At 42.5% G+C, this 13,906-nt stretch overlaps 2 protein-coding genes across 4 annotated transcripts; both read right to left on the minus strand.

Annotated features, from left to right (window-relative positions):
* Positions 1 to 103: 103 nt before the first annotated feature.
* On the minus strand, positions 104 to 7,951 carry daxx (death-domain associated protein). Of its 3 annotated transcripts, XM_084031640.1 has the most exons (12): positions 7,836 to 7,853; positions 7,623 to 7,696; positions 6,630 to 6,905; positions 5,924 to 6,358; positions 5,562 to 5,693; positions 5,357 to 5,473; positions 4,824 to 5,055; positions 4,522 to 4,691; positions 4,120 to 4,282; positions 3,309 to 3,876; positions 2,749 to 2,884; positions 104 to 2,432 (listed from the first exon to the last, which is right to left on the minus strand). In XM_084031640.1, exons 3-12 carry the CDS (start codon positions 6,873 to 6,875, stop codon positions 2,373 to 2,375), a joined length of 2,259 nt encoding a protein of 752 aa, XP_083887766.1. In that variant the 5' UTR covers positions 6,876 to 6,905; positions 7,623 to 7,696; positions 7,836 to 7,853; the 3' UTR covers positions 104 to 2,372. The 3 variants fall into 3 exon arrangements, with proteins under 3 accessions (XP_083887766.1, XP_083887765.1, XP_083887764.1); XM_084031639.1 differs by lacking the exon at positions 7,623 to 7,696 and having other exon boundaries at positions 7,836 to 7,951; XM_084031638.1 differs by having other exon boundaries at positions 7,623 to 7,945.
* A 953-nt stretch (positions 7,952 to 8,904) lies between these two features.
* Positions 8,905 to 13,358, minus strand: tapbp.1 (TAP binding protein (tapasin), tandem duplicate 1). The gene is made up of 8 exons (XM_084032130.1): positions 13,199 to 13,358; positions 12,335 to 12,529; positions 11,449 to 11,697; positions 10,999 to 11,358; positions 10,362 to 10,685; positions 10,015 to 10,116; positions 9,760 to 9,788; positions 8,905 to 9,623 (listed from the first exon to the last, which is right to left on the minus strand). The coding sequence occupies exons 1-8, from the start codon at positions 13,257 to 13,259 to the stop codon at positions 9,612 to 9,614; spliced, it is 1,332 nt and encodes a 443-aa protein (XP_083888256.1). The 5' UTR covers positions 13,260 to 13,358; the 3' UTR covers positions 8,905 to 9,611.
* Positions 13,359 to 13,906: the final 548 nt, after the last annotated feature.

A 13,906-nucleotide genomic window follows, 5' to 3' on the forward strand; every position in this document is an offset into this window, starting at 1 on the left:
CTCATTGCATAACAAAGAGAAAATAAAAATTAATACTGTTCATTTGAAATACATTATTTATTGCCAAGAAGCCACAGATGCAAGCTAGTGATATGGAGTAACGATGTAGCAGCCCTCTTTTATCCAGATTTCAACATCTCCATGCAGCTACCATAATGCCAGGGATGGTTATGCATGAACCCGCCATGATGGGATGACTTTATGAATAATTGGTTGTTTTGGTTGTTGGTTCATGGCCGATACCAGATTCACTAAATAAAGTCAGCATGGATGCATCCGTAGCTCCAACTACAAATGTGGGATAAAACAGTGGCGTGATCTGTGACAACATCAACCAGCTGAGCAGACAAACGCTGCTTTTAAAATTACATTCACTTAATAAAATTCATCCCACAGCTTTTGAGGAATAAACAGATCTTTTAAATACTGATAAATGTTTAATTTATTTACAAGAACCAAGCCAAACACAGAAAAGCAACAGAGGCTTCTTTTAATTTATAAAAAAAGTATAATTTATTTATAAAAAAAAACAAAAAAAAAATGAAAATAAAAAATAAAATCACAGTGAACTATGGATCACTCCGCTGCATAAATGAGGCCAGTTCGATTGTATCAATGATAACTACATTCCAGGGTCTACATTCTAGCAAGTCTGAAAAGACCGTTCACCCTAAAGTACTATTTCACCTGTGTGGGACGATTTAAATAAAAAGGGGATTCACAAGAAAATGACAAAACAGGGAATTGTTGTCATGAAAAAAAAAATGTAACGTCCCCTCAGACTTCAACATGCTAATGCTGCATTACATGAGGACCAGTCAGACAGGTCGCTAGAATAAAGCTCACGAATCAAAGGCTTCATCGCATGTGCAACACTATTTAAAGTCATACTCTCAAAGATTTTTAATTTAAATAAATGTGTTCAGTCACTATCTATTGCCCGAATGAGGAATGGTGACTGAGCGCCACTAGAGTTTTATGAACTGGGTGTGGAAAATCACAAGAGGTGACCGTTTGGAGTCATTTTATCAACCTGCGCCGACACATGATCATCGGTGTCAGAATAAAAAGCTCCTCTCGTCATTAGACGTAAGTGTTTCGGGTCCTTAACGGGGCCAGGTTTGTTTGAAATTAAATTAAAACATTCAGGGGTGATGTCCAGGTGGATAAATGTAGTCGTCGTGGCAGAGACACAGCTTCCCAGTGTCATGGCGAAATGCATTAAAGGAGATCCGAACTTCCACTCTTTTGCTTTGCGTCACAAGGAAACATGTTTGTGCTATAGCTACTTCAAGGACGAGGCTCACTGTCAATGAATCCCATGATTGATCAGCTGCTCTCGTATTTCCAACAGCAGGACATGAATGTGGGAGAGACTTGACATAAACCAGAATCCATTATAACGAAGAGCAACGGTGTAGCATGGGATTTGTTGACAATAAGAAAATATAGAATATTACTGAACCTCTTCACCATACAGACCAACAGCTGTATGGGAACTATTCAGCCACCCTGCAGCAGACATAGGCCTGAATAAAAATAGCAACTTACTTTATTACAAACCTAAAAAATAGAAATATGTTTGGAGGGGAAACATAAAAAAATGTTTTTTTGTAAATGTTCTCTATTATCAAACCACACGGCTCACTGATTCAATGCACATCATAAATAGCAAGTAAAACAACGTCGTCTCAAAGTTCCTTTGATACAGACCATACCTCTCCCCTTTATGAAAAAAAAAAACAATGCATTTGAAATATAAAAATTTAAACAAACTGGCAGTGAGCTAACGAAGACCTCGCCAGTCAAGTGTCTGTGAAAACAGTTCATGTTTTCAGGCACTGTTATTTTTTCGCCTAAGCCACACTTAGAAAAGTTCTCCATGTTCAGCAAAAAACAACAACAACCTCATTTCTTTTGATTGCTACTGCCAGCTGACGCATGACGAGTGTTGCACTGAAAGACGGGAAACAGCGACAGAAGTTTGGCTGCTTGGATCGCCGGTCCATCCGGATGAGGTCGTCTTCACTGCGGCGCTAAAAGTACAGAGAAACCGGAAGTAGAGAAAAGGACACCTGTATTCTCTGGTGCACACGGTAGAAAAAGTGGCATATGATACTAAATCCATAGTGTTCCCTGTCTTCCACAGCAGTAGCAGCTGTTTTGTAAAAAAAATAAATAATAAAAAAACGACAAAAAAAAAAAAACGACAAAAAAACCCTAGAAATTTCAAAGTTTAATCGAGAAAAAAATGCTTGCTTTCCCCCTCTTCGTACAAGCCAGCCAACAAGGATGGTCCTTAAAAATGCATTGTTGTCCCGTAATACAGATGCAAAGTGGAAGAATCTTGCAGTAGTGTGAGAGGTCAAAGGTCATTCTGAGTCCGACAGGATGATGACCTCATCCGGGTCACACTGGGTGGCCACGTTGACCTGGAAACGCAAACACACAGTTAGAGTGTGATCTGAATGTATCACCATATATAGAATATATATACATTTGTTCTGATATTCATGGAAATTGTATTTATAAAAGATAGCTTTGTTTCAGTTAATTCTTTGTAGTGGGCTGGACTGCATTGGCTCAGTTATTCTATTTTTACTTGGCTATAAACAGTGTTGGACAACATCTTCATCCTCACACAGCCTTCATCAGTTTAAACTGACTTTAAAAGGTCTTTTTACAACAACAAAAACGGTTTTATTGTTGCATAAAAAGGCCGATCATCTCATGTCTACGTGCCCCCACCTTGTTTTTCTTGGGAGGTGGCGTCGACTGCGAGCTGCTGACCATGTGACGGGTTGGAGTGTCGGCTCGGGTTGACTCTGCCTGCTGCGGAGAACTGCAGCTGAAAACGCCCATATCCAGAGGGATATCGACCTCACTGAGGAGGAACCAGGAGGGATGTCGGAGAGTATAAAAGAAGGAGAAGAAAAAACAAATAATGGTTAAACAGCTTTGCTAATAAATTAAACCTGGAGAAAACGTTTCTTTGCAGAGAGCATTGTCACTGATCAGTGAAAATACTCTTAATATAGCGTACACTTAAACTGATTTGGATTCTTTTACAGTGTCTAAAACATTGCTGGTGCTCCAAACTCCATCTACTGCAGCCCCCGTAAAAACATCCCTTCAAGCTTCTATTTCCCTCATTCTTGTTTTGATAAACCTATGAAACTGAAAACATCTGAAACCCGATCCAACAATACGTGCATGTAAAGTGTAATCGATTTATACCCACCCCTAAGAAATGATCATATTAATTATTATGTCACATGTTTTCTCCACGTCCCTGAGCCTTACAGTACCTGTCGTGGATGAGTATGTGCTTTGTATTTCTTGAGTTCCCCTTCGTATCGTCCTCCCTCTTCCTCTTCCGGCTCCTCGTGACTCTGACGCTGCCGTTGGTCGTCTGCGTGTCACAGTTTTCCACGATGGCTGCTGGCGACAGTGGCAAAGACACGCCGTTGGCTGCCGCCGGGGACGCATCTGCCGCCGGGGACGCGTCTGTGGGGTCCTCCGTGACCATGCTGGTGCTCACCAGCACGACCGAAAGGTGATTGGAGGAATCCACGGGCTCCTCCAATCCTGCATGGGTGCCGTTAGACAGCGGCGTCTGGTTATCAGTCTGCATCGACTCCGATTGGCTGGGGCTCTGTCTAGGGGAGGGGAGGTCGGACAGCGGAGAGATTTGAGACTTGCTCTCATCAGAAAGAGGACTGAGTCCACTTGCTGGCTCCTCATCCTCATCTTTCACGCTTCCTTCTTCCCCTGCAGAAACACTTCCTGCCAACGGAGCCATCTGGTCGTCCTTGTTGTTACCATCACACGCTTGTTCTGCCTCGTTACTGTCGTCCTCCTCGTTCTCATCGTCGTCTATAGAAGATGGGAAATTAATGCAATTAAATCTACTCTCTAAGTTTCCGTCTCCCTGCCACCCGGACTGTACCGATCAAGTGAGGGAAACCTTGTAACTATAAACATGCAAAAGAGAAGCCCAGGAGATATTCAGCACTAATTAAGGAGCTCTAAATGAGTCTTAATAACCAAATACAATCCGAGAGGAACCTGGATCACAACTTTCAAATTCAAAACCTATATTTAATTAACATCTCTAACCTGGTCCATCATGCTGAGTGCTGGCCTGGATCTCTTCCTCAATGTCTGTGTCTGATGATTCATCGTCTTCATCGTCATCATCCTCCACCTCTTCCTCTTCCTTCTCCTCCTCTGCCACTCCGTTCACCTCTTTATTTCTGTCTCCGTTTTCTGATTTGTGGGCCTGAAAACAGATGTGTGAGGGTCAAACAGATGTGAGAGGGTCAGACAGCAGGAGGAGAGGAAGAGAGTGTGAAGAAAACAAAAAGAAACATTAATGATGTTATTTTTAGTCATAATTTATTATTCTGATGATGATATTGAATGAAACTTAATATTTCTGAGAAGAAATGCAGTTGAAAGATTCTACCACTACGGCACAGTCATGTGTTGATAGAAACCAGAAGCATGTGCATCTCATACCTCTTTCTCCTTGCTGTCCTTCTCCAGTCGTTTGGCCCTCTCCTGCTCCTCCGTGTCCTCTTGTCTGTTGGCGTACTTGGTGATGACCTCCTCCAGACTGGACAGAGCCACTTCTCTGTTCGCCCGAAGCTTCCGCAGCAGTGAGGGGTCTGTCAGAGCCGGGTCTGTGGCTTTAGAGGGTGGTGGAGAAAAGCATGGAAAGATGTTGGAAAGCACTTTTATACACGGCGCTGCCGTTCTGTAAAGTCAAAAACAACAATCTAAAAGTCCAGACTGTCAGTGCAACCAGCCTGACACCTTACTAGGCTTGTAGGCGTCGGTGAGGCGCGAGCCGAAGTTGTACACCAGGTCCAGGTGACGTCTCTCCTGCAAGCTGCTCCCCGTCTCTCTGAAAGCCTCCTGGGCGATCTGGTTCAGCTGTTTCCGGCTCAGTTGGAGCTTGTGGCGCTCGTTGGCGCGCAGCACCTGCTGGAGGATGTCTTGGTAATCAGGAGGGTTACGCTGTGCGTCGGGACTGTTGATGAAACGCTCGATCTGACAAGAGGAGGGAACACAGTGTACGGGATCAGGAGGGTATCAAATGCAGCCACAGAAACATACAAAAAATGTTCTCATGTAACTTTGCTTTTATATTAAATGCATAAATAAGCTAACACTACAACTTCTACCACTGATTGTCCCTGATTAAGTTTTTATTTTGGCCCTCTACCCAAGTCCTTTAACATTGGTATCTGCTGATTTGGAGTCTTATCTGATACTTATATTAACTCAAATGTTGATTAGATATGTATCCGACACCTGTTGACATCTAAGACACATAAGACAACCAGCTCACCTTCCTGTTGATTTCCGGATAACGAGTGCTATTGTAGCGGATCCTCTGCTCAATGACTCGGCCCGTCAGAGTGCCGCAGTCCTTTAGTTCACACAGCTTTTCATAAATCTTCATCATCTGGAAGAGAAAAGAGAAGAAGAGGTGGGACTAGATGTCAAACAACCTGGATAAAGTGTTTCTGACCAGCATCAAACTCCAGGCTGACCTTGCGTTTCAGCTTGTGTTCCTGGATGTATAAAGAGTCCTCGGCTCCGAGGTCGTCTAAATTCAGCTCGGCCTGCTGCAGACGGGAAATCTCGTCGTTGTACACCTTCAGTAGGTTCTCCAGGTACGCTATCTGAGAGAAATTGAGAAAAGACACAGTGTGTCAGGTGTGTTTGCCTAAACATACTTCTAAGGCCTGTACTACAAGGTGAGTTCAACATACCCGGGGTATATTTGGGTTACCTGGCTTAACTAACCCTTCATAGTACGGGACTGAATTTTTAGAGTCAACAGCTAAATTATTTAGGCCGTTCTCCGACCAAAACACGACTAATCACACACCTACTGGTGTCCGACACTAACCTGTTTCCTGGATGCCCTCTTTGCCTTTTTCTCTGCTTCCTGTTCTTCCTTATTATCGCCCTCATTCTGCCCTGAGGTGGAAGGTTGCCCCTCCTCCGCTGCCGGTTGCTCTTCCTCATCCATTTGATTTTTACTCTCTTTGAGGAACTCAGAGGTAAACTGGACAGAAGTTGATGTTGAGGTAGAAGGCCGGGGTTCAACCTTGCTGAGGATCTGCCTCCTCTTGGCCGCGTGCTGCCTGAGTGCAGTGCACAGTTCATTAATGTAGACAAAGGCTTTGGATCGGTTGGCCTGAGCGCGAGTCAAACATCGTCCCAAGGTGTTCCTGAACTCCACGGACGACAGATAGACAGGAGAGGCCTTGGCGTGCTTGGTTTGGAGGAAGGTCAAGACTTCCGGGCAGTCCTTGGTGAGAGCTGAACAGTGCTCCACAAACTAGGAGGAGGGAGAGAAGAAAACATGAAGGGTGAGACGGCAATGTGACAGAGGAGGGACGCAAGGAGAATACAAATAAGAGTTCTGAAGGTTGCTTTTAATTGCAGCATTTCAATTCTACAAAATATCAGGGTGAGAAATCAACCAGGCTAATTAAAAAAACATTGTTTTCACACATTTCTAAATTATCTGTGGGACAGATTAAAAACACATGGTTAGAATTGACGTGCTACTTCGGATCAAACCCTCAGTTTGTGCAATAAACGCTCACCTCGGTGAACAACCTCTGATTCTCTGCCTGCAGAACATGGGTGTCCTTCTTTGCCGAGGCAAAAGGCGACTGGGTAATGTGGGTCGGCGCAGGCTGCTGAGCTCTGAGTCGCGAGACCTTTTTGGTTTGTTGCTGAGGGGACGAGGTGGCGGCGGCGGCGGCGGCGGAGCAGGAGGGCTGAGGACTCTCCTCTTCATCGTCAAGGACGATGATCTTATCCGCCATCGAGGCTGGAGCCACCGCCATCCGAAATGTGATTTCTGCTTTCAGAGGACACTAACGGGGAGAATTTTGATCAGGGCAACAGAAGATACAAGATGGCGATACGGAAAAGTGTTCTGGGGGAACATGAGGGTTGTGGTGGGGCTAATAACAGTAGTAATGACTATGAGTATATTTTCTATTAATAAGCGAAATAAGCCAATAATTAAAGCTTTTAAATAAATGTAAACAACGATATTGACTTAAATGTGGATTGTAAGGTAGCACACGAAAGAAACACTCAATACAAGCACGAATACATTCAGATATGTTCTATTATATATTTAATTTCCCAGCATGCATAGAAGATGTGACGCAAATGTACGGAGCCCCTTAAGGGACATTTTATTATGTTTTGGCTTTTTGTGAGGTTTCGTCTGTCTCGCCTCACAAACATCAAAACCTTTTAATAATAATAATAATCTGACGTCCCTTCCGGGTCCCGCACACCTCACCAATATGCAGTAGCTACTTTGATATTCTCCCTCCCTTAGTATACATGTTTTTACTCCACATATACATCATATACACACTACGAATACTCCCCATTAATACACGGGCAAACAAAAGAAGCCGTTTAACATAATTTGAGGAATTAAACGAACCGCCAAGACAAACAAAACAAGTGAAGCTGAACCGCGACGTGTCGGAATGACAGTAACGTCAACTAACGTTACACACACACCGGCACATTAAGAGATAAAGGGTTGCGACACACTCACGCATACAGACCTGTGTGTTTTATGAGGCGTCTGACGTGACGACAATAGAGGATAACGTCCCACCACGACGCACCATTAAAAATCCTGTGTGCCAGTTAGCGAACGTTGGTTAGCATCCGCTAGCTAGTTAGCATAGTGACAAGTAAGTGAGTGAAGTAAGAAACTAAACGAGCCAGAAGAAATGGAAAATAAATTGTTGTTTTTTTTTCATGACATAACTTACCGGACAAACAAATCCGCGATACTATTTAAAACCATGTATTTAATCCCAGAGACTTCCTGTTTACAAAATCAAGCTCGCTGTCTTTAGCTATGCTATCCACTCGAGAGCGAACGGCTTGCCGAAAGTGTACCCGCTAAAGTGACGTCAGCATCGCTGCTTCTGATTGGTCCAGAGATGGTTAACGGCCAGTAATGTCGTTCGCCATTGGCTGACTTGCTCCCGTTGAGTACCATTGATTCGTTTTGTGTGTGTGTGTTTTTAAGCATCGTTTTGTCAACATTCAGGAAGAGCCTTAAAACCTAAAAATAACATTACATAAACTACTGTATCAAACGCCCATTAACCCAAATGCTTTACCTAATCACACATCATCAATCAACAACATATATACCGAACATAAAATGTCATAAATGTCTAATAAATCATTTCTTTCTCCCAAGATTGACAGGTTTTCATAGTTTACATATATTTAATAATTATTCATAATTAATCAATCTTGAATATCTGATGAGTGGCTGGGATTAAACAGTTTCGTTTTATGTATAGTTTCATTACTTTCTATTATGTCTGCCTTCAGATTCTAATAATTTGTAGATATTAAACACCACTCCACAACAAAACGGTCACCATTTAGTTTTACTCTGAAAGGGACAAACGGAAGTTACACTCGCATTAATGCTAGCTTTACACCCCACACTGACTTCTCTCATTGAAATACGGAGGAGCATCTGTTTGGTACCTACTTCCTTCGCTACTATCAACATCTACATTATTATTTTAAAAAAACACACACATTTAAATAGGACTTTAACCAGCAACGTTTTATAGCACTTAATGGATTTCATCGCAATGTATCTCGACGTCTAAACTTTTACATAATTTGTCAAATTAAAATAATAATAATAATTTCTTTATTTATCCTTCTTTCAAGTATGATTATTGATATCTTATAGGCTTGGCCCCGTTTCGGGCTTGTGACCTCACCTGCAAAATGTTCAAGCTTATTTTTTCAAATGTCTTACCGTCTCTTTTGTGCAAATAAACAAATAAAAACAATACAATCAGACCATTTCCTTCACACTTTTGTATGTTTTTAATATTAGCCCAGGCAAACACATAATGAGAGAAAAAAACATCTGTAAAAATAGTTTCTGTATTTACATAAACAGGATTCCATTTTTGGGTTAGACAACTTAGTCTCATATTAATTTTACCATTGTGGAGCATTATGATTAGTATGTTTTTGTTGTTGAAATATGTTTTGTAGTTCTTTCTCTTACTTAAAACAAGCACACACACACACACACCTCATTATTACTTCAAAGATATATACATATTTTTTGCATTTAAACATACAGGAAACATTAACATCTCAAAATGTAAGTTATTTCCACACATTTCCTTTTCAAAATTCCTCTTCTGTTAAGATTCTGGTCTTTTTCCAGTGTTCATGACAAGAAACAGTATGTATGTGGAAGGCCAAACTGATATAACAACATCACAACACAGTCACAGAAAATAGTCAATGTACCACAGCAGAACAGTATGCACATCCCTACGTATTATTACTATTTGAGCAAAATTGTGAAAAACAACCGATGCAAGCAAGCTTCTACATGGATCTGTGAGAAAGTGAAAAGATGTAGCACAACGCTAGCTTTGAAAAAAGTCATAACTGTCTATTGGAACAGGAGGATCATCACTTCTGAAACACCCATCCTGGATTTGGAAACAGACAGGTTTGTTGGTTCGGTATCACACTTCCTTCCTTCTTCTTTACTTGTCTTTCTATAAGTGGAAGAAGCACAAAGTTGATATTTGGGAGAAGACATGCAGAGCAGCCGGGAGCGGCTCCAGACTTAACATAAACTAGAAGAAGACAAGTGGTGCATCTATGTGAAGAAATCTGAAAAAGTAACATTACCCTGTCTTGTTGAGCAGCGTCGTCTGAGCCTGTGTGCAGGAAAAAGACAAACCGGTGAATACAGAAATTAAATATATATATTTTTAAATAGTTTAGTGTTCAAGCACATGCATAAAACATATTTACATTTTGTCAGATTTCTCCAAGTATGTCCTTATCTTATTAATAATATAATCCCTTTTGCAGTTACAAATTATTAAAACAAACTATCAGTTATTAAGTATACAGGCTTTTCTTTTGCAGATTACTTGTTACCTGAGCTGGTGAAGGTCCAGGAGATGAACTTGATGAGACCGTAGAGCACCAGCGCTACACCGACCATTGCCATCGAGTCCTCAATGGAGGGAGAACTGAACCCTGAAGGGAGCAGAGATGGACTATTAGAATGATTGATTCCCATTTATCTGAGCTGCATCCTGTCCTCAAGCTTGATGAAAATAATGAATTTAATGACCTTTTAAATGAAAATAATATCTATAAACCTTCCCTCTCTAAATCATTCATTATTGACAGCCTGCAGAAAAATCCCTATCTGGCCTAAAATTAAAGTCCAAACCTATTGTCGAAAAAGAGCTTAATTAATGTCTTAAAACAACGATTACCAATGACGTTGACGGCGGTGCTGAGCCGTCGTGTGCCTCCAAGATGGACGGCCACACAGGTGACCTCCCCTCCTCCGCCCAGGTCCAGCTTAGCGGGGTCGAGCTCCAGCCGGGTGCTCTGACTGTAGGTTCCATCCCAGGCCTGTCTGTGTCCCGTTACGCTGCCTGATCCCAGAGACCTGGACTTCCCATCGGCGCCTTTAAACTCCCAGCTCAGCTCCAGGGAGAGCGGGGCAAAGCCGGACGCCTCACAATGAACGGTCAGCGCCTGGCCGGGAACAGCGAGGGGCAGAGGGGACGGGTGGATGGAGAGGGATGGAGGTTCTGGGTGGAACGAGGAAAAAGAGTGGAGCAGCAGAGAAAAAAGGGAAGACAATGAGAGGAATGTAATAATAACGGTTATAAAGGTTATATGTGCTCTTGTTTGAAGTTTTATTGGCCAGCAGATACTAAACAACACCATGAGACTGATAAATGGTGCACTCGAGTACATTTTCCCGTCATCTCCAGACCTGCTTTAGAGAGAGAATGTTCTCCGAGAGCAGAGGTCAAGGGTTAGAAAAATAATTACAATTCTAAAGCATGAAGGATTTTCTTCAAACACAGCAAAAAAAAAAAGCGCAATCCATCCGCTCACCTACAATCTCAAGCTCCACCGCCACCTGAGCCACGATGTACGGCAGATACACCGTACAAATATACATCCCGGAGTGACGCACTTTGGCCTCCTGCAGGATCAGGGACACATTTCCTTTGTTGCGCGAACCCTCAAAGTCCAGCGTGGCGCCTTCCTCTTGTGCGTCAGCCAAGCGGTCCGTTTTACCGTCGTAGGCCAGGACCACGCGTCCGTCGCCTCTGAACTGGTAGCGCCACTCTACGGCGTACCCCGATCCGGATAGAGGCGAGGAGGGGTCGACCCAGTAGCCGCAATCCAGCAGCACTGGTTCCCCAAGTCTGGCCTGCACCGAGACCGTCTTACTGGTCAAACTCATGATCACTGAGGAGACAGACAGGAGGAGGATGCTTTTGACTTTGTGTCTAAACGGTGGCAGACATGTGACTCGTGGTCTGGGTCATAAATCATTACCATTGTGCTCTTTGGATGCCGTGGCGGCACGCGTGACGGTGGAAACGACGAGCTCTCCGTTGAGGCCCCGGACAGAAGTTGAATACCAGTCAGCTTGCAGGTATATGGGACTGAAGGCGGAGTCTGTGAGCGGGGCAGCCCACCTGAGGGAGGAGGTATGTGGCAGGAAGGGGTTGATCTCACACTGGGGCTTCTGGATGGAGCCTCTGGGCGGGTTCAGAGAGCGGTGGCAGAGAGCGGCAGCTGGGTCTGAGGGAGGGGAACACGTACACATCGTCATAGAAACAGCACATCACTGACGCTCGCTTTGCTTCTACGTGAACGAAGAGACAAGAGAGTGGTGGATCTAAAGAGGGAGATACATGAGGCTATTTTAAAAAGACTTTAAAGACTTTTCTAATAAATATCTAATCTATTACAGAAAACCTGATAAGCTACATCATTATTGAATATTAAACGAAGAAACCATAAACAGATTTTTAGTTATTTTTCTAAATAGGGGGAAAAAAGAGGAGGATGCAGAGAATACATGCAATGCTATCTATTTAATGCTCTTTCTTCTTTGGGTGTGTAGATCCCCTCTGTTTAAATAACTATTTTAAGACTATCCTTATGGAATAATACCCAGAAGTCACATAAGGCCTGTCAATGCATGCCATTCACAGAAAATGTGCATTCATACTCTGGTATTTTAATGCTTTTATGAACCAATAGTACCTTTATATCTGTTATAATTTACCTTCAACTAGGAAGAAATGTGACACATTTGTATCTACAGACAACGAGCAGCAAATGCCACAGAATCACATTCAAAATCCACACTGGCTCTCGCCCACATCAAGATAAATGTGACGTCACACTTCCTGTCCTGTTGGTTCACACTAACCGGTTATAAAGAAGATCCTTTCGGGGCTGATGTCGGTTGGAGCGTGGTGGGCGTCTGCAGCGTGGCCGTGTGCCTCCGTCCTGATGCGAAGCAGGGATTTCTCCTGGCTTGTAGCTGCGGTTAAACCTCCTCCTCGACCCACTTTCTCCTGCACAAACCAGCACTCCAACACCGGACAGCTGCTGCTGCTGCAGGCTTTACAAAATACATTCAACAAGAAATTAACAATATGTTTTTTTTTAAACTGTGAGATGGGAGTCTGTTTTTTGACACAACCCTAATATTTATAAATAATAAATCTACTATTTATGTCAAATAAGGCCTCATAAGTAGTCATTGTCAGAGGAAATACAAAATATGGACGCAATTATGACAAGTTAAATGGCATCAAACACTGAAAATAAAAGTAAAACTGTGACTCACATCAAGGAGCCAACAAAGTTGTGTTTTTTTATTTATTTTTTTTCTCCTGCTTTTTCACGTAGAAGTTGGACTTTAAACAGATTTCTGATCAAATTACGCAGACTATCTATTTCAGTTGTTCCGAGTTGCGAGCTGTTCCCACTGTTTATACTGGGTGTTTCCAGTTTCGGCAGCGAGAGGGCGCTACTGCACCGAGACCAAACTCCCTTTAAAAATGTGCCGTAATTCAACATAAACTCTATTTAAGTTTAAAACATATACATAAACAATGCATACTTTAAAAGTATATCACGTGACTCGAGGTTGCGCTAAATTCGGCTCACGAAGAATCACATATGACTGTATTTTAATAGCTTTAAAGTTAAAGAAAAAGAAACGACGCATCCGGGCGACAGAGCAAAGGTGTCGTCGGGTAACATTAGCCTGTTAGCTTAAGTTTACCTCGGATTAAGTGGATCACCGTAAGCAGAGACAGTTTGTAGATCGTAGAGAAGTTCGTCATGGTTGCGTCCTCTCTCCTCGCTCTCGTGCACTTTATAGCAGCGTCGGTTTTCCCCTTCTACTCCGTGTTCTATTTAGTTTCGCTTTCACGTACACGGTGCCAAAATATCAGTTTCCGGTCGTACTTTCAGAATAAAGCAGACATGTTCAGCGCTTAGCGACGCCCAACTCAACGTTATATAGGGAAATTAAACTGTCAAACTCAAATAGGAAAACCCCTTCATCAGCAGTTCACTTCCTTGAATACGTTGAATTGTAGGTCGATAATAAGAAGTGCTTCAGCTGTACCGCTAGATGGCGCTCTTTGCCACACATTAACACACCTGGACTCATCTGGGTGTGCGCCTCCACCATTATATGACCCCTAGAATAAACTTTATTATATGTATATTTAACAGAAAATGTATTTCTTCTGAAGACATTAAAAGTTCCGTAATTAAAGACATCTGAAGAAAAAATAATTCGTATTATTTTAGAAGTTAATTTGCATATTGTGTTAAACAAAACCCTTCAGATGAGGTCAGATGAGGACAAGAGAAACGGAAACAGTGAGCGGCGTACTCCTTAAGCCTTTTATCGACCCTTTAATACATCAGGGATTTTAGGTGCTTTTAACTGGAAACTGTTTTTTTAAGTATTTATAACTAA

This window comes from Eutrigla gurnardus (assembly GCF_963514095.1).
Source record: "Eutrigla gurnardus genome assembly, chromosome: 17".
NCBI classification, from domain to species: domain Eukaryota; kingdom Metazoa; phylum Chordata; class Actinopteri; order Perciformes; family Triglidae; genus Eutrigla; species Eutrigla gurnardus.